At 40.0% G+C, this 20,101-nt stretch overlaps 1 protein-coding gene across 1 annotated transcript; it reads left to right on the top strand.

Moving 5' to 3' along the window:
- Positions 1-2,097: 2,097 nt before the first annotated feature.
- Positions 2,098-12,193, top strand: CFAP97D2 (CFAP97 domain containing 2; the record flags this gene model as incomplete). The annotated part of the gene is made up of 5 exons (XM_082043080.1): positions 2,098-2,190; positions 5,688-5,768; positions 8,337-8,455; positions 10,305-10,497; positions 12,065-12,193. 5 exons carry the CDS (start codon positions 2,098-2,100, stop codon positions 12,191-12,193), a joined length of 615 nt encoding a protein of 204 aa, XP_081899206.1.
- Between the last annotated feature and the right edge of the window lie 7,908 nt (positions 12,194-20,101).

The raw sequence follows: 20,101 nt of genomic DNA, 5'->3' as shown, positions 1-20,101 counted from the left end.
GGACCTGTTTTCCAGCACCATCTTCTGACAGAAAGGACCTGCTGGACCTTAGGTAGCCGAACACGAAAACAGTCAAATTTGAAACTGTTGAGTTTTGCTTTCCTGACCACAAAACAAAAGGCAGCTAGAACAAAAAGCACGCCAAACCCCATTGAGAATGAAGGCATATATGGTCAACAGTTTCTAAAGGTAGAGAGAGACCAGGCAACCACAGAGGAAGTATAAAGCCACTTCCCTTCTATCACAAATTTTAATTCAGAAACAGTGAGGCAACTATTCCATGTTATTTCCGTTTCTTATTGGGCCATGTTTCCATCAATGTAAGAGGCTAAGTTTTCCTTATATCTTAAGGGCTTTATCAAAATCAATGAAAAGATAATTTTAATGGTGCCCTTCATATCTGTTCACAACAGATCACTACACACGTAGCATTTAAAAGACCAAGACCAAGACCCTGCAAAGCAAATGAGAACCTAAGCATTTCTGTTTGTTCAAGAGCAAAACACAATTGCATTAGTGTGCATGGTTAGATATTATATATATTTGAAAAAATACATTTCAACTCTGTACTCTTTATTATTTTTAATGCTATTATTCACATCTCCTACTACATTAACAAGAAAATAATAAGAACCCAAGCAGTTGAAAAAAACCTGCTTTTCAGTTCCTTCCATCATTTGTCTGAAAATAAGAGCATTTGCCTTACAGCTCAAAATTAGTACGTTACAAGGTTTTAATTTAATGTCTGATTCTGTTTTTTAAGCACTATTTCACATCAACTTTAATAAAAATCACGAACCCCTGTGTCTAACCTTACTATTCAAATGCAAAAGTTAGTCAAGGTACCGATTCAAGAGACCACTGGCCTTGATTCTGTTTTGGGTGGTTGCGTGACAGATGTGTTGCTGTTCCCCTGCAGGCATGTGAGACACTGCGTAAGAACAACCTGCATGAGCAGCCTTGTGCTAAAACATAATTTTTCCTGGTTCATGCTTGTACAGACTCAGTCTGGTTAGTGAATTTCGGTACTGTCAGTCATAGGTTCTCTCTTTACTTTCCAGTGCTTTTATACAGTGCGAGTTATCCTACCTGTTTTAAAGACCAGTGACAGCTGCAAAATGTAATTCAAGTCTCCTTAGGAGCTACGGGCCTTAATGACAAAATGCTCGAGCCAAAAGCAAGGTCCTTTGGCAGTTTGCTGGACCCAGCTTCAGGGTGCTCTGCACCACGAGCACAGAATCATCAAGTGAACTGTGTCAGCACAGACTCAGCTTTGGAGGAGGCCATGCTGAGACTGAATGAGCAGAAGCAGCTTTTCTATTTTTGTGTGGGCCTGAGAAAAAAAATCTTTGTCCATTCATCTCCCTGCCAAACATTGCCTACAAGGAATGAAAGTCACAGTGGCCCTGCAGGAGAACCAGTGGTCAGGTCAGTAAATAACTGGCTTTCAGATGACTGACTGAGTTTTCCGTAACTCATTACTAAACACATGTCATGCAGATGAAGAAAGGTGACAAGGCTGTTAAAAACCAGAACTATTTAGCTACAAACATATTTGCTGTGGCTTTTAAAAAGTGCATACTTATCAATGAAAGAAAAAAATGATTTAAACAAGTTATTGCAGTGCAACAGATGACACCTCCCACTGTGGGTTTGCTCGGAACATTACTGAGGCATGCTGTTCAATTCAAGGCTCAGCAAATATAGCCCATTATACAGTCCTTTGCATATTTACGGTAGTGTGCAAAGCCTTATTAATAGCTTACACCACTGTCCTTCCTTCATCAGCAGGAGGTAGGTCTGGCTAGCAAAGTATAATTGGCAATCTATTTTATATATTAATAAAATACCCTTTGGAATGCATTGCTATAACATTCACTTCTTGTTTGCTATTCATTAAATGTATTGTTTGAAATGCTACCACCAGCTCTTCATTCTTTTTCGGAGCACTGATGCCATGACAACCCCCACGTGACCGGCTACAAACATACCACAAGTCTCCAGGGCTTTGGTTTAGGAAAGGCTCAGACTGGTATTACTCATACTTTTTTTTTTTTTTTTTAAGCCCAGATTCAGAGATGCTTTTTTTTGTACAAGATGCATCGATCCTACCAGCCAGTTTTACCATGTGGCAACAAATATCTTCAGCTAAAATGGGACAAAGAAAAGTATGAAAGACACAAGAAAAGGGTAGGTATGACTGTTTGATAAAGAACAGAGGCCTTCATGAAAGAATATGCTTGCCCAAAAAGGCCACAGCATCTCTCTAGTCATTCTTAATACTGTTATGAAAGCTACTGATCAGCAATGAGGTACAAGAGACACATTTTAAGATTATCCAGCAAATATAGGTATAGTTTTTGTCTTCATTTAGAGTTACCATAATGATGCTCACCAATGTCAGAAGTGAAAAAGATTTGGACAGTTATCTGCTCCAAATCGGTATTAATGCAGGACCACTGCCTCTTGAAAATCCATAAGTAGTGAATACCATCACTGATGATTCAACTGTATTGCTACCTTAGGAAGATTGTATCACAATATAATTAGCTTTAATATGAAGAAATAATTCTTCATTATTTCCAGACTGGGTCTGTTTCATTAACTGTATAAAAATATCTTCCTTCCTTCCTTCCTTCTATTGTTCCCGTAATTTGACTTGCAGGTGGAAAAAAGATGAAGTAGATAATTCAATTTGACATATTTTTTCCTAACCGAATTGACAATATTGAAAGAAATAAATTTCCTGCTGCATGAATTAATTTTACTATTGTATATAAGCATAGCTATTTAAACAGTAGTTGTTTTAAAGCAGGGAGCTGATATTAGCGTAGCCGAAATACTCTCGGCATCCACTGTGCGGACAGAACTCTCCTTTGTTCAGTATACAGAGCACTTCATTTATGCGCTAAGGCATTCCAAGGCCAAGAATAGAGGCCAGATACTATCATGATATATAGTGAAGAAATGTATTTATAGAGAACAAAACATTTCCCACGACTCAACTGCTCTGGGATTCAACACGAGTGTTAATTTCTGAGCACATGAGAAGCGGAAGAGTAACTACCATGTTGGGCAAAGGATGGCTCAGAATTTTGTTCCTTATCACAGGGTTCACACACGCAGCTCAATTAGTGACTAACAAGGTCTCCAATGGCCAAAGTGTGGCCTTTCCAAGTGCCCCTGTGTTGTCATGCTGGTGTGTTCCTGGATCCCCACGCTAGTTGCCCAGATACCGCCTTCCAATGCCATTAATTGGGGCTTGCTACCAGAGCAGTGGTACCTGTGGGTGGTGGCAACTGGAGGCAGCGGGGCAATTTGGCAGGTTGTCCTGAATTGTGCAGCCCAGATGTGGCACCAGCATTCACCAAGCAAGAAGGGGATTGCCCTGAGAAAAGGCTTGAAGGGCCTCTGTCTGACGATGTGCAGGCTTAGCATTGAAGGAGCTCACACAAACCAAACCGGAGCAAGAGAGGAAAGCGGAAAAATAGGGAGCAAGGGAGAAAAAAAGGTAACATATATACACATATGTAAAAGGGTACGCTTCTTGGAGAAGACCACTGAACAGATGGCAACGGTTAGGAACAAGTTATAATTTTCTCCATGATGCAGAGGTACCAAATATGTCAGCGTGTTTCTTTGTACAAAAGAGCAAATACTTCCAATCTGAATAATTTTGTTATTTTCTAAATGGAAGAAAGGAATAGGGGGAAAAACAGAGTTTAATCTCCCCTCTGCAACTTTCGTCATAGAATTAAGTATAAAATGGCTCCAAAAACACCATAGCTCTGGACAGCACCACAACAGAGATTTGGTGGGCTTAAAAAATACCAGGTTTTACCTTTACAGTTGTGCATATAAGGACAGAAGACAAATTAATCATAACACTTTCCAGAAAATGAAATTATATTGATATGAATTCAATTGAAGAAATGTTGTTTCTAACCTCACCTTCTGTTGTTCAAGTTTGAAACAGTTTGCATATCTATAAATTAAAATCAGAGCTTGCATAGCTATCACATTTTGTTCTTCACACCAGTGATTTCTACTGACTGATACAGTAACCCTCTTTTACAAAGTGCATGTCTTCTTAAAGTTACTTTTAAAATAACTTAATAGCATGATAATGTAAAGCACACGAAGAAGCAGAGGAGATAGCAGCAGCAGAAGCCAAAAGTGCCAAAACCCTCAGAGATGTACCCACTTTAGTTCTGCTATCCGGTAAAAAACAGCTACTTAACATGATGGGACCTATAAGGATTAAGATGAGTGCTCTCTTCTCCCCTTGAAATCAGCTGGAGTTGAGAGCAATCAGCCCCTTCTGGGATCCCACCTCCTCAGAGATGACTGCCACAAAAAAAGCAGCTGAATGTTTTCACAAGAATCCAAGCAGTTCAACAGAATTTCAGACAAAGCTAGAAACTGCTAAACACTGTCCCAGTCAAGGCTGTAAATTGTTTGCCCTGTTTCAAAAGCAAGGAACCCGTCCTGGTGCTAAGTACAACACGTCTGCTGTCAGGGATTCAAGCCTGGTCCTTGGCTCTTAGAATCATAGAATTATTTTAGTTGGAAAGGACCCTCAAGGTCATCCAGTCCAACTGTTAACCTGATACTAGCACTAAATCATGTCCCTAAGAACGTCATCCATGCATCTTTTAAACACCTGAGAAAGAGATGTGGAAAACTTGTGGACTCAGGCAGGGCTTTGGTCGTGCCCGGCTGCATGGGGCTTGTGATGGTGATGTGTCTGCTGCTCTTACTTGGCAGCCCCCCTTTTTAAAATAGCAAGTATTTTTCTCTTCTTTCTGTATTACTGATATATGTTTCCAAATAGCACAAGTCTGCCTGAGATGGAACGGTTCAGGTATGAGGTACGACAGAGGGAGAATGTTTATCACATGTATTTCATTACAAAAATCACGGTATCATTATTTTAACTGATCTGGTCTCACTCCCTGCAGAACCCCAGTCTGAGAGAGTGATCACCCATCTAACTCCTGTCTTGCTCTAACCCCTATTACCAGCTTTTATTCCAAAGGGTTTCTTCAGTCCAAGACAGCTCACAGATTATTATTCTTCCTGGCATATCGCATGACTATTTAGGTCAGGACGGAGAGAAATATTATTGTGCCACTGAACTACCAACTCCATTAGAACAATTAGATCCACAATTTGCTTTTGATGATCATTCTGAAGTGTTAATAAGAAGAGGCCTGGAATACTTTCAGCACAAGAAGTCCTTTTCCGGTATTGCTCATCTCTTTCTGGCAGCATCCTAAATGTGCATCTCTTTGGAAGACCTGGCACAGCTTCGGAGTACCTAGGGCTTTCTTACACTAACCCCTTTATTTCTGCTGGATGCCTAAAACGAACTGCCTCCCTTCTCTTAGACAGTCTTTCCTGTATCATACCACCATGTATCATAACCAGACTGTATGTATTTTTACATTTCTCCAACATAAAGAGCCCTTTGCTTCTCCAGCAGATTTTAGAACAACTGCCTGTAACATTCTCATTTCCCACTACTCTTCTTCTGGGCAAGTCTGGCTTTGCTGATATAATGAATCATATGTTTAATAGTGTCACTGCTGGCTAACAAAACAGAACATGAGAATTAAAAGATTTCCTGTAATGATATGCGAGGGTATTTCCAACAAAAATGGACAAGCATTTCATTTCTGTTGCAGATCCAGGCAGCAAAACCATCAGTGGACACAAGCTCTCCTGCAATATACAGCCACCTTCATCTGAAGTTAGGGAAGCTGAAGGTATGGTATTGGCTATTTCACAGAGCACTGGCATGCTTACCTTCACATCTCAAAGAAAACAGAGACTAACAAATGGTCACAATTCAGGGACTGTTTTTTCCCCTCGGTGCAGTGATTGTCGCGACAGGACTATCAGGATCCATTAATAGCACACTCCCAGCAACATTAAATAACTTAGTTGGTGTTTATGATTATTGATGAAAACAGGGTGCTTCAGATTAACAGTGCTGAAGTGTTCAAATAGCCTCCTAAAAGATGCTTCTGCACGACCATGAAAAAACATCGCAAATAACAAGAATAGCACAATCATCAAGAAACATGCAAAGCAATGAACAGAATAATAGGATGTTAACATATTCAGTGCACAAGAAATAACAATGGGTAGCCTTGACTGGCAGTTATCCTTCAAAATCTTACCACTCCCAAGAGGCAAATTTTTATTAAAAGATGAGAGTGGAAAATAAATTGTTAGCTAATTAACTTTGCTCACTAAAAGGAAACAACAACAATTAAAAAAACCCAAACAAACAAAAGCGAGCACAGTAGAAAATAGGTGCTGCTAAACTCTTTCAAAGACTTAATTTCCAACACAGTGCCCCTCAGGCAATGAGAGTGCAGCCCATGTAAGGACTTCAGAATTAATTTCCTTAAAATTGTTTATCATCTCATTGTGCGACATAATAATCCCCAGGCACCTTAAAATCATTTCAGTAGCAAAACAATTAATTTCTTCTCCATGCATAAAGTCATGTGCAGTATTAGGACGTGGATTCAATTGCCCTTGTTAATTTTTTCCTATTACTGTAAAAATAACACAGATAAAGTTGCTTCTAAAATGAAACATTGCATGACCCGCCCCCCCCCCCGGATTAACAAAAACCCCACCAAAGGGAATACACTGCATGTTCTTAGGCATGTTTCTTTCAACTATAGGTCCTGATATCTGGAAGTGAGACTGTGATCCTATTCTCTTTCTCATTCTCCTCTTTTCCAAACTGCTAGGAAGAAAAAGGAAAGGGAAAGGGAAAGGGAAAGGGAAAGGGAAAGGGAAAGGGAAAGGGAAAGGGAAAGGGAAAGGGAAAGGGAAAGGGAAAAAAACCCTCCAGTGTTGCAATTTTCTAGTAATCAGTTCTACTTACAATCATTCTCCTCACAATAATTCTCCTCAAGGTTACTCAGAGCCTGATGGGATTACTTAATGCACCAGTTTTAGGTACTTTTACACTACAGTGTGACCAGCATCTGACCCACTTCCACTTTGGTTATAAACCTCAGCAAACAAGGCAGACACACTAGATTCCCTACAGTACTTGCTACTCTAACATCAGCCGCTCAAAACTATCAGAGCAGGACGAGCAGGATTTCCTACTTGTTTTATAAAGGACATGCGATATGTTTGGAGTGCCCAGAATCAAATATGGGGGGGGGAAAAAAAAGTGGGGGAAGAAAGGAGAAGAGTGAATTAGTCTGCGGAAAACAAGACCGTTTCTTCAGTGACACTGTTCTGAGATGCTTTTGAGAAAGTGATGTTGAAGTCCAGCTATGAAAAATGCACTTTCCCTGCTTTCTTCCATCCAGCTTCTCTCTGATTACCTCTAACTCAACCCTCCTGGAAAAGGAATTCTTGGGACTCTGATAACCTCAAAAATAAGTTTTTGTCTTCATTTTCCCCCCATTTCTTCACAATTCTCACAAACAACTTTTAGCACGAATTTGTCGTCTTTGAAAAAATGGCAACATTTTTTACAAATTAGACAATGCCCCAGGTTATCCAAAGGGATTCTTCCTCCTCCACTGAACTCCTTCAGTCTTCATCCCACTTTTGACACAGTTAATTTCAGAGACTGAGATTATTAATGCCTTCCATTTTAAAATCAAATTTAAAGAGGCTTAAAATCATGCTAATGATGAGCAGAACTAGCTTATACTGCCTCATACGTCTCTCTCCATTTGTTCGTTACACCCAGTTGTTGCTTCTCTTCTTACACCAGCCTGCAACTCCTCCAGGACAAAAATGGCCTGCAACTGGACTTAATCCAAATCTCACTGAAGTCAATGGAAAAATTACCATTTGATCCAAAGTCCACTGAAGATAACAGAAAGACTCCCATTGACTTCAGAGGAGCCTGGATAAGTCCCATCATGTGTTTGTACAGTATCTATCAGAATCCTAGAATCTGTCAAGAGTCTATGAAGGCTGCTAGAGATGAAAAAGATAATGATGATCCTGGAAAACACAATAACAAATATTTATAGACATTCCACTTAGACTGATTAAATGCCTGTTGTAATTGTGTAGGCTGCTGGTGTGGTTGCAGGAAAGTGTTTCAGGGTCAAATTCACAGCATTGCAAAGGGCTTTCTGTCATTGCATCACCATTAAAATGGTGAAACAAAGCGTTCTTTCAACACTAATGCAGAATTTTACCTCATCAGTGTCTGTCACGCTCTGTGTAGAGGAGGGAACAACTATTGTGAACACCCCATTAGGTATCTGTGATATATCACTGCTGCTTGCTGTGGCTTTGTAAAAAAGAAAAGCATTTCTTTATCCCTTCTGTATACAAAGTTGGAGGAAGACCGACATTCCGCCATCGAAAGAGAGAACCGTGTGCTGCTGGAGAAGATTTCCCGCATCGTGAGAACAAAGGGACAAATCGACAACAAAAATGACTATAAAGCCAAAAGGTAACATCAGCAGCACTATTTCTATATAGTTATCAAGTTACCTTCCCAGTGACAAACATAGCTAAGGATAAACTGCTCTGTGAGGACACGTATTTTAAAAGGCAGCCTAAGGTATAATAAGCATTTCAGAAAGCCATTTGCTTGCCCTGTCACATGAAATCCAATGCCGGGTCATTTTCACCCTACCCTCTATTGAAGAGAAGATTGCTTTAAATTAGTTTTTCAGTTTAATAACTGAGGGAATGAAAAAAAAAAGAGAGAGGGAGAACATTGCCCTACTTTAAGGAAATAAATGAAGCAAACCTATTATCTCTCAGCAAAGCTGCTGTTCCTGCTACATGAGTCATTGCTGCTGACTTTGCCAGTTGTTCCTACAGACACCTCTGGAAACAGGGAGATCCAAAGCTTAGAGATGAAATAAACACAGAGCAATAAATAGAATTAAAAATTAAAAAGTGGAGCAGGAAGCAGGCAGAAGTGAGAACATAATTTACTGCCCAAAGGAGCCCAAGTAAAATATGCCTTGAAGATTTATCACTAGAGAGAACCACTTTACATATTTTTGATTCAGGAGGAAGTTCACACCCTGCATATGGCACAGAAAACCAGTCAACAGCAGGGACAAGCTTTTGAAGTGAAGCAAATGGTTTGTATAACTCAGGTGGCGGCTGTTACCTCCTGTGATTCATTTACAGACAGACTACTTCGTGACAGACAGACTGCTCATTGGGCCCTAAAGTGTCTCCAGACAGCAAAATGCAGCTCAGGTACAAATGACCTGGGTAGAACTCACTACACGTCACCATCACAAATATCCTGACATTTGCACAGTTAATAGGGAAGACAGAAATTATTTGAAAACCGAGTTGGTCATGTCCACATCATGCAAATCCATATCATAGTGCTTGCAGCTTGTCACTAGTGAATAATACCCAGATCAGTGCAGACATCAACAAGCACCAGTTAATGCCACTGCTGAAGGTGCGATTCCCCAAGATATGGAAAGAGAAGAGCATCATCCCCCTCTTCATTCCCTGTCTCCCTTCCTCATTCAAGTGGCAAATTCTTGTTGTTTTCTTTGGATCAGCTCTGGTTTTCATCAAACCTCTCCATTAGCTAATTAAGGTTGAGACAGAGCAGAAAACTAACCCAACAAAAATAAACAAACCTTGATAGTTTTTCTGCCACTTTCTGCAAAGTGATGGATTCCAGGGCTGGTGCAAGGGGTGCAGAAGACCACACAGCTGGAAGCAGTGGGGAGATGAGCAGGGGAAGGAAAAGAGCAAGTCCTTCCCTTTTTTGGTGGCAGGAGACAGCCACCAGATCAGCTGAGCTGCCTGGGAAATTAGTCTAAGAAGTTTGCAAGGTTCTTGAAGCAGTACTCTTATCTCCATTATCGTCATGCTTCCCAGCTTGGTTCACCAGGTTTGTACACAAAATAAACCTACAAACTAAAGTAACTGAAACTGCTCGTTAAGCATCTCAGACACCGACCATGCTCTCACCTACAGTACCCCACTACAGAAGTTGGAAGCCTGGAGGGCTGGCATTAATCCAAGCCAAAACTAGCATTTTTCCTCTTGTAAATGTAACAAACCTCCCTATAGGGCTGTGTTCGGAAGATACTGAACAAAGATTATCCTCTTAAGAAGGGCAAAAGGATTGGGTTGCAAGGGCCAGTTAATGCAGATCAAGAAGGCGCAAGTCTGCATAGGAGAGGTATAAAACCTTAGGTGAATTTTCCCCTGACACAAGATTGACAGATATTTCTTATTCCAGGTTCCCAGGCTTGGGAAGATGAACAAGTGTGAAGAAGTTTGACTCTACTTATATGGTTTTTCCCCTCTAGTTTAAACGCAGAAAAACGAAAGCAGGAGCAGCGGAGAGTGAGCCGAGAGAACCATGTCATTCTGGATAGAATTACAAAGGCCCAGCCTCACTATCAGGTTCAGCGATGGCAGGAGGATTGGCAACGAACTGAAAAATACATGGCCAGCATTGCAAGATATCCTCGTGGGCAGTGTAAATCACACAGCCTGAAGGTAGCCCTGAGCTTCTGTTCTTTCCTTCCCGGTTATTTCTGGATCGGAACTGCCCATAGAGCACATTTCGCTGCGCTTTTGCACTGAGGATTAACTGCACGTGGCAGCCAGGCGCACAATTAACAGCCTTTCGTTTGTACAGCCACTCAGCAAATGAATCCCAGAGCGCTCCTCAGACTTTATTAGGTGATTTGTAAGTGCTGTAGTTTCTACAATCAGACTGTCCACCATAGAGAGATGGCACTCTCAGAAATAAATGTTAAAATAATTATTAAATAAAAGAAGCAATGGCTTACCAGTTCCCTGAGAGAAACAGCCAAACACTGCAGCAACATTTGAGGTGACCAGGTGGGCATATGCAGTAAGGGCTCCAAACCCAACACTGGCCCTTCTGTGCAAAGTGAACAGCTTTGTATTTCCATTAGTAACAGAGGTAAAGAAAACAACAACAAAACAGCTATATGAGGTTTTAGCAAGCTTTCCCAGAGAAGGAAAATTGACTGCCTTTAATCTTTCCATGTCCAAACTCCCCAGCTTTGAGCCTGTTAACTCACAAGCTCCCAACTTTCCTTCCAAACCAACCCACAGGAAGCTGCAGCACATCAGCTCTGCCTTTACCCATCCTCCCTGTCACCTTGGACTGCTGGGCCTCCATGGTCATGTCTTATGATTCGGGAGGTATGGCCTCTATCATGCGAGCCTGATTCAACATATATGGGTGTGCCTCAGCCCCTATATTCACTGCTTTACCCACTACCTCCAGTCTGAGGCCACTGATATGAATCTTTTTGAAGTCTGTGGTTTCCGGACATACGTAAAACGATTTTCAGAGGTGTAGCTCATCCAAATCTATCTGAGTCTTCACAGGACAGTACGTAGTATTTCTTTTATCCCAGGACTATCCTTTTGCCAAACCTTTGGTTCCAGTTCTAATTCCAGAGGATTTGGAAAAAGCAAAGAAAAAGCAATAAAAATTGTGCCAATGTAAACAAGAAACGGAACCTCTCGCCAACTTCTGTCCAGAGACCATTCTTGAATAAAATGGTACAATTTTTAATAATCATTTCCAAAATTATTCAGTCTGAGGCAGAAAACAGTATAGAAAGTTTCAACCCAAACAGCTAACACTTGACAAAGAAATAAGCACCTGAAAGAGAGACTTCTAAAATGGGAAATATTTGGGAGCTTTAATTGCTGTGGAAGTATCATTACAAACCAAAGAATTCTATTAAAAAAGTAAGGTTATAAAGCCAGGTGCTCCATAATCAGAAAGTACCAAAATTATGGCTGTATTTTTCAGGTATTTATATGCTCGCCAACTTTTGATTTTGACAGATTTTTACAAATATGTAAACAAATTCTCAAAGAGAACTAAGTATGTCCTGCAACCTTCCCCACATCAACTGTTAAGTCTGTGCTCCATAATTGTGTGCTACATAATTATGTGCTACATAATACCTGTAAGAAGCAGTCACTGGAAGACACTTTTTTCCAGTCTCCAGAATCAAGGCAGTGACAGGTTCTTTATTTTACACATATTTATACTGATTTCTTTCATTTCTGGCAGGAAGAGCAATTTAAAGAGAAAACACCTAAACGAGACAGAAAAAGAAACAAGAACCTGAAAGAAGAAAGTATGAAGAGTAAGATGAAGGAAAGAGAACATGCCCACCACGGTAAGGGAAAGAACAACTAGAACAAGACTAAGTTCCAGAAATAGCATTATTTCAGTAGTCTCCTGTGAAAGCAATTTAGGAAGTAGCAAAGGCCTTGTATTCCCTCTTGGATGAGTACAGCATTTGGAAATTTTGCTGTCGTAAGCCTTCTGCTTTGGCCTTATTCTGGAAGTCACTACTTTCCTGGCATGGTAGACCAGCAGAACAGGGGGTCCTGAGCCCGTTTTGTGATTGCATCCCTGGGGATCAGCATACTTTGATTTCAGTAGTTTATGTTAAAATATCACTGTTCCTATGTGGGTGATAATTTCTAGCATCAGAAAAGACGGGACTTGAGCGGGTGGTAACCTTTTCTATGCAGGTAAACTCAGCAAAAATTATAAACTGAACTCCAACTTGAGCAGGGGTGCCTGGGAGAAGCAGCTGAAAGGACTCATATAGTTTAGGATAGTAGGGGGTTAAGTATTCTATAGGAGTGTAGATATTAAACACCCTGGGTCGTCAATATAATGAAAAAAAATCATAAAGTGAAATGGTATAAAAGCCACTTCCCTTATAATTACCAAGAAAACTCCTATGAATTTATAAAAGCTAGCAAAGAAGGAGCCTAACTGGGAAAAGGATTGTAACTGAGCAACTGTAGCATAACTAATTGATCTGATTCAGATTAGGGTTTTTTTTTCCCACATGACAATTTTCATCTCGGTATCCAAAGTCTTCCCAGTAAGGAGCCAGTTGGCCAACAGTAAATACTTCAGAGTGAGGGTTTTGGAAAGTCTTCAGAGGCTCTTTGAAGCCTCCGAGCCACATGTTATGAGGGAGAGCGCTTGGTGGACCAACACCCTCCCTGCACAGCAGCAGAGACCACTTCCTTCTTCACTCATGATTTTAAGCCATTTTTGTGTCAGTCACAGTAATTGCATTCACAGAGCAAAAAAACTAAAAATACATGGAATTTGTTTCTAGCTCCATTTAAATGGGATTTACCAGCTTGAAGTGGGGAGAAGCAGCACCACGTGAGCCATCGGCTCTCTGCATGTTATAATCTACCACTCTTTTAGACCATCATTGATGTATTGTTCAGGGGACAGACACTTTTGTTCTGAAATGTATATCTGGTTTTACTTATTTTTTTTATTACACTTTTTCAAAAGATAATGTGTATTAAAATCACAAACTGATCTTAGTATAGCGAGCTAGCAGCATTTCTCTCAGAAAAGGTATCAATCAACACCAAGCATCAAACCAATATCAGCTCTTGCTTTATCTGAAGTAGAATTTAAACTACAACTATTTTGGAGGCTGCCAACTTTCCAAGCAGATGCCCCAGCAATAACTATTTACATCCTGGCACTTGGAAATGCTTTCTATGACATTTTCTCCTTTCTCATTTGCAATATGGTTCAGTGAATAATGTTTGAAGTGCTAATGATGAAAACTTATTTTCTGAAGCACAGAAACTCTAAAATACAAGATTTTGTCTTTATGGTACTGAAATGAGAGTAGAAATAACAGCTACCATAATCACCAACCCTCCAGTACTTCAATGACTCTGCCGTACAAATGCAAACTCCTGGGTTCAGAAGATTCACACCTTCCCAGGGCAGGATCCCCAAACCCACCACACCAGAGAGAAAAGCTTCACCATACCTAAGTGCCTGGGTCAAGAAGGAAAAAGGATTCTTGCTTGCCCAAAGCAGAGGTGGGACTAGCCTGATGTGCTGTGGTAATATGTGTCCTAGGGTGCATTGAGTAGGCCCAGACCCAGCGCAGGGTGGGTGAGCCCCATGCTGTGGTCAGCCCCAGGGCTCCATGGCTGGATGGAGGTCATCTCAAGCCACCAGCCATGATGGGAGAGGGCCAGGGCAGACAAACGCATCCTTTGTTGTGCACCTCTGTTACAGCAATCACATCAGACAAGCACACATCAATGCTTTCCTCCAACTGTAGCTCGTTTCTGAAAGAAAGGTTATGCATTCTTCAAACAAGAGCCAAAAGTACAGTAATTTAATGAACCAAAACTTCCATCGCTGTCACAGGGAAGATGCCAGCTTGGCTTTAACAGCAGTTTGATTTTTTAATGAAAATGTCCTATGTCCTTATTGCTGAATAAAGCAGTGAAGTCAAACACCCCTGAAGTCCTCAGCTTCACAGCACCTGTAGGGGCTCATCTGTCCTTAACAAATTATATCACTGAACAAACCAAACAAAATTATTGTTTCCTTTTCTTCTTTAAAAGCTTCAGACTGGGATGATAATAACCTAAACTGTTTGACTGAATGCCACTTGCCTTAAGTACACTTGCCTTATAATTAAGTAGAAACGTTACTCTCTTCAAATCCCTGGCTCTAAAGGTAAAACACTTGGCTACTGAAACACTGGTATGATTGCAATCTAAATACCTGAAACAACAGAGAACTTAAGTACCACGTAAAGAAGAATGTTAAGAGTTACAGAAAATGTAAATCTGAGGGTCAAATTCTGCTTCCATTTTCACTATTGTAAATCCAGCTAGCAGCTTTATCTTTACTGCAACTGCTGTGGATATATTAACCTTACATTAAGAAACCATGTCAAAAGAAAACTGGTGATGGAATTTTAAAAATGGCTGGGCCAAGCTTAACTACCAGCTCACTGCCATGGAAAATAAGAGGTCACTCTCCCCTTTTTACTCCTCTGCTTGTGCCCCTCTTCCATTCTGTTTGTCTTATACCACCACTTGTGCTCTTTAAACCCTAAGCAAGGTCACCTCTAGGATAAAAGTCACAAAGGAAAACATATTTTCTTATTTTATTTTATTTTATTTTATTTTATTTTATTTTTATTTTATTTTTCCAGAAAGGAGAATAGTTTTCCATTGGGTCAATGAGTTGGATCCATTCACCGAAGATGAATTTGAGAATGAAGCTCTGCTCATGCAATGAAGAAGTAAAGCCACATATTCCTTTGGTAAAGTGGAAAAATGGTTACTCACTGCCTGGCAGTATTTAACACCAAAATAGTTCTTCTGAGGGTTAACAGAAACACATGGAGGCCAGCAAAATGGTTGTAACTCAATAATCCATGTTGCTTACCATGGAAAAATTATGAATATAGACAAAAGCAGGGTTTGTCCAAGTTAGGAATGACTAATCTGGTTTCACCACCACCCTCCTTTTAACTGGATGAACACCAACTATGAGCATATTAATTTTATTATTACTTTATATTTACCATAAAAAGGAATATTACTTATATATTCCTGAATAATTAGGGGGGTTGTTTGTTGGTTTGTTTATTTGTTTTTAACACAGAGTTTTTATGATTTCAGGAGAAAACTATTTACCTGGATTTCCAGACTCTGAAGTTTAAGCAAGAATAATGAGTTGAAACCATGCTGCCTGGGGTTTAAAAAAATATAATAATAATTCAGGCTTTCAAAAAATGTTGCACTTGTCTTATTGCATTAAAAGTTGTGAAACTGAAATCTGAATTGTGAATATTTTTATTTGTTTTGTAGTTACAGAACATGCAGAGTTCATGTTTTCAAGTCTTCCTTTGCTCTTACGAAGTTAAAAAACCTTCTTTTGAAGGGTTTTCACCTGATGTCCCAGCAGGAACTTAAAATACATATATATATATATATATATACCACAAAAATTGTAATCAAACTTTAACAGTGAAGATCTTTGTTCTTTCCCAACACTCACGTTTGATTCTCCTTGCTAACCTCACTGAAGTCAGTTTAATTGTTCTATGTTTTAAAAGTGTTTCTAAAAATAAATGATAAGGTTTATTTAGAGGGGATGTAGTAGGTGTTTAAACACTTGTATGTGTTTAAAAATTAAATCAGCACAAAAGAAGTGCAAAAAAAAAAAAAAGCAGCAGCAGCATGCAGCAGCAACTAGAGGTTACCAGGACAGAGCACAGCATGGTGGTTTGTTTAAATCTGTGGTTTATGCTGCCGATTTGTCCCTTCAGTATTAAAATGTTTTCACGCCTCCATACACCCTGCTGTGAAGGACGGAAATGCTGCCTCCACCACAGATATGAGGAATTCTGGCATAAAGGCTACTGTCACATTAGTCAGAGGGTCACATTTGCACTGAACTCCAAACTCACCATTTACATTTCAGGACAAGCCAACTAGATCACCAAGTGAAGTAGCTCAGGAATAAGAAGAATCTGAACTCTTACATATAATACAAATTAATCTGGCCCCAGGCACTTCTGCAAATTAAAGCACATGTACCTACGTCTGTACACAGACCCACAGAGTTCAAGATCCAGGTTCATGAGTCAGTGAGAGGTTGGTGCTCAAAATATCATGTGTGGATGTCACTTCCTTGCCAACATGAGGTCCAGTTATTCTTCTGCTTTTCTACAGATGAAAACCCAGAATCTGAACAAACATATGAACCACAATGTGTGGAAGCACTAGTTTGTTGGGCTACAGGAAGACACTGCGTAATTTGTCATCCTGAAGTAGTTACAACTCTCCAGTTTACCAGCTAACTTCTGCTGGGACAGTATCTGTAAAACCATACATGGGGGAAAATATGGGACATCAGGAGAAAGAAGATCCTGGGGGTGGGAAAGAAGGACCCTACAGGAAGGAAGATGGAGGTACAGTTGTTGCTGTGCTGCTGTGTCAGAGGGGCAGGTAATCAAAAATCTCCATGCCTGCTGTTGTTCCAGCCCTCGTGCATTGTTTCTGGCAGGAGCAGCCAAAGAAAAGTTAAATGAGGAAGGAAAGCTGGAATGGAACATCCTGGTCACCTCCACATCCGGCACCGTCCTCTGTTTCCTTATTAGCCAAATATAACCGAGATTTATTTCTCTGTGGTATTTTCTTTTGGATCAGCAGATTCTTTATTTTTTAATTAAAACAAATCTTGCCAAAGCTGTAGGAAAACATACAAGCTCAAGAACAAGGGTAATTACTTGCCATTATACGTGTGTGTAGAAGTGATATATTGCTACCTCCTAGCAATTCACCTATCTGAAAAACAGAACAAAACCAAGGTAATATTATCAAAACCATAGAGGAATAATAATTTTCTTATCAATATATATAAAGCTGAAATAATGCTGAAATCTTTTTTCAGTCTACAGAAGCTTGACGTTTACATACATTGTTAAAGGAAATGAAGAAAAACCTCCTTTGGTAAAAACAGAGATGCATCTTGTGAAGTGAATCACAGCTGCCTTTCTGCAGTGTTTTCTTGTAACATTTTTTGAGATCTTTAAGAGTCTGATAAAAGGAATCCAGAAACAGACAAGAAAGATTTTTTTTCTTTTTCTTGCCTATTTCTTTGATGCCCAGGACTGACAGAAAATTAGTTTTACATTCTGCATCAACCAGCAAATTTTGAGTCTCATTTCTATTCTAAAACTCGTAGTTTTCTTCATGAATTAAATATGGCACCCAGTAACACAGTCACTACAGTAAAGCTGGAATTTTAGTTCCAATAATACATTGATTAAACTCTACCTTCAAGAGTTTCAGTAGTATGACAAAGGTTGCTTTGATTGTCTCCCATCTGCATTATCTATGCATTAGGGTTTAAGTACAGCGCTGTGATTTGGGAGGCATGTGGAATCATGCCTGTCATATATAATCTAGACACATACACACAAATTAAAGCCCATTGAGCTGGATTCCCTGGTGCCTCCCTGGAGCTCAGCTGGCATAGCTGCACTGAAAATTGGTCCCATTATCAGGAGACAGACAATCACTTCTCACCTCTGCCTTCCCCACCCCCTCCCGTTGTCCTTCATGAGGCCTCTTGCTGCATCATTCGTGTGCTGCCAGCGCTTTGTTGCAGCGACCGCGGCCTTCGAATGGCTCCTGCCACTTTGCTAATGCTGCCAGGAACAGAAGCATTTGCTGAACAGTGTATTATTGATAATGGGTTTAATTTGGTCACCCCATCTCTGCCAGGTTTCCACATAACAGAGGCATGCAAAGCAAACCTGGACGAGCTCCTTTAACAGGCTGCATAGGGCAAGCTTCATTTCACTTCTAGATGCTGTAGCTTGAAGCTTACCACAAATTAGAATACATGTTAACAGGTTACAGTGTGAGGAAGTACAGTCTTAACCAAGCATAGCTTGCATCTTCCCGAGGACAACGTGACAGATTTTGGGACAGCTGCTGGGTACCCAGCAAAAGGGGTGCAGCTGTAGGTTGGACACACAGAAACACCTGCAAAAACCCAATATGAAAGACAAGCAAAGAGGGTATAAACCATCAGGAAATACTGGTTACCCACTAGCCAGAGTTCCTGCTGCTTTTCTAGTTCATGCCTTTTGCAGCAGTTTGATCTCCGTTTTGCTAAGAGTTCTGCGTGGCCTTGGAAACAAGCTTCTGCATGAAGTACAAATAACTTCATCTTTGCTGCTGTTTTAACCTGAGTTAGTTAGCTTCAATTAACTGATTTCAGTTGAAGCTTATATTTAAGTATTTTGCAGTACAGATACATCCTCTATCAGACTTCTAGAACACAGTAGCAGCCACTACCTAAAGCGTTTCAACATCACAGCTACACCCTAGGCTAGACAAAACGTGGCTGATTAAACAATATGAAAAGGTAGACAGGTTGGCAGGGAGACAAGAAGGATACAGACCACCTGACTGGTTCAAATTCATTATGGGTGCAGATATACATGGAAGCATCTCTCAGTCCATTGGATTAGGTTAGAACCTCAGCTGAAGTGAGCTTTACCTCAACCGTGAAAAATCAAAGCAATATTTGCAAACCCTTGATGGCATCAGCTAAAAAAAGTATAAAGCACAGATCACATTGTAATACCAATCATGAAAACCTGTGAAAGTTTGCAAATCTTCAGACATGGGTAAAAATATATATACATATATATATATATCCACTTTTGCTGGAAAACATCAGACAAACAAAATTCCAGCAAATGGGTGCAAGTGCTTAGAGCCAGTCAGGACTTGAATTAAGATTGATTTCAAGTACGTTAGAGATCCAATCTAAATGTTTTACACAATTCATTTCAGGTTTTGATTTTGTGAGCTGAAGGCAAGAGCTCATTTCCTCTATGCTCAGTACAGCTAATAACAACTGTAAAATGGTGCTGGCTGCCTGACAGGGAATAATACTTTTATCCTCTGACCTTTCTGAGAAAAGGACCAAGGCTGGCATAGCTGCACACTTGCACATTTTTTCCATCACATTAATATATTATCCTCATGTAACTAATTAATACACTGTAACCACAATTTTATTTTGATGTTTATAATTTCTCAGAATCAGGAACTTCTTCTGCTACTGAGTTTGTAAATATATACACTTAAAAAAAAAAAAATCTTGCTTGTAATTGGGTCTCCTTATAAGAAGAATAATGTTTTGCCTTCTACGTTACCTCAAATACCAAAGATAGACGTTAGAGTTTGACATATTTGTTCTGGGTGTTCTGTGAAATCAACATTCTCACTGCAAGATACATGGCTTACATGCCAAACCTACCTGGAAGGTTGGGGAAAAATAAAATCTCAGATTTGGAAGTTTAAATTAGGTGCCCAAATAAAATATCTCGTTTTCAAAGGCATCCAGCATTTTCAGGCAGAAAGCAAACAAAGAAAATCAAGCCTTCTTTTGTTGGTTGTCTAAATATGTTTCTATATCTTAATTAGATAACAAAATTTGAATTAAGGTGTTTGGTTCAATTTTTAAAATATTGTTCATCTGACCACACTTGTAATGGCGAACAGCTCAAGCCACTGAAATGAAAGGGTAGGCTAATTGCATTAGGTTGAAGCATGCAAAGAACTTGACTTTACAAGCCCTTCATATACAAAACTCCCAGTGCCTGCAGGATCAGGTCCTTACACGGTGATCTGAGACCTTCCTAGTTCTTTTCTTGTTTCTGTTTTTTATGCTGGAAGAGCCAGGTTGCCATCTGGCTGCCTGGACTTGCAG

Source organism: Streptopelia decaocto (genome assembly GCF_964273445.1).
Source record: "Streptopelia decaocto genome assembly, chromosome: 1".
Taxonomy (NCBI): Eukaryota; Metazoa; Chordata; class Aves; order Columbiformes; family Columbidae; genus Streptopelia; species Streptopelia decaocto.
The sequence above is the reverse complement of the archived record's forward strand: the minus strand, read 5'-3'. Positions and strand labels throughout refer to the sequence as shown.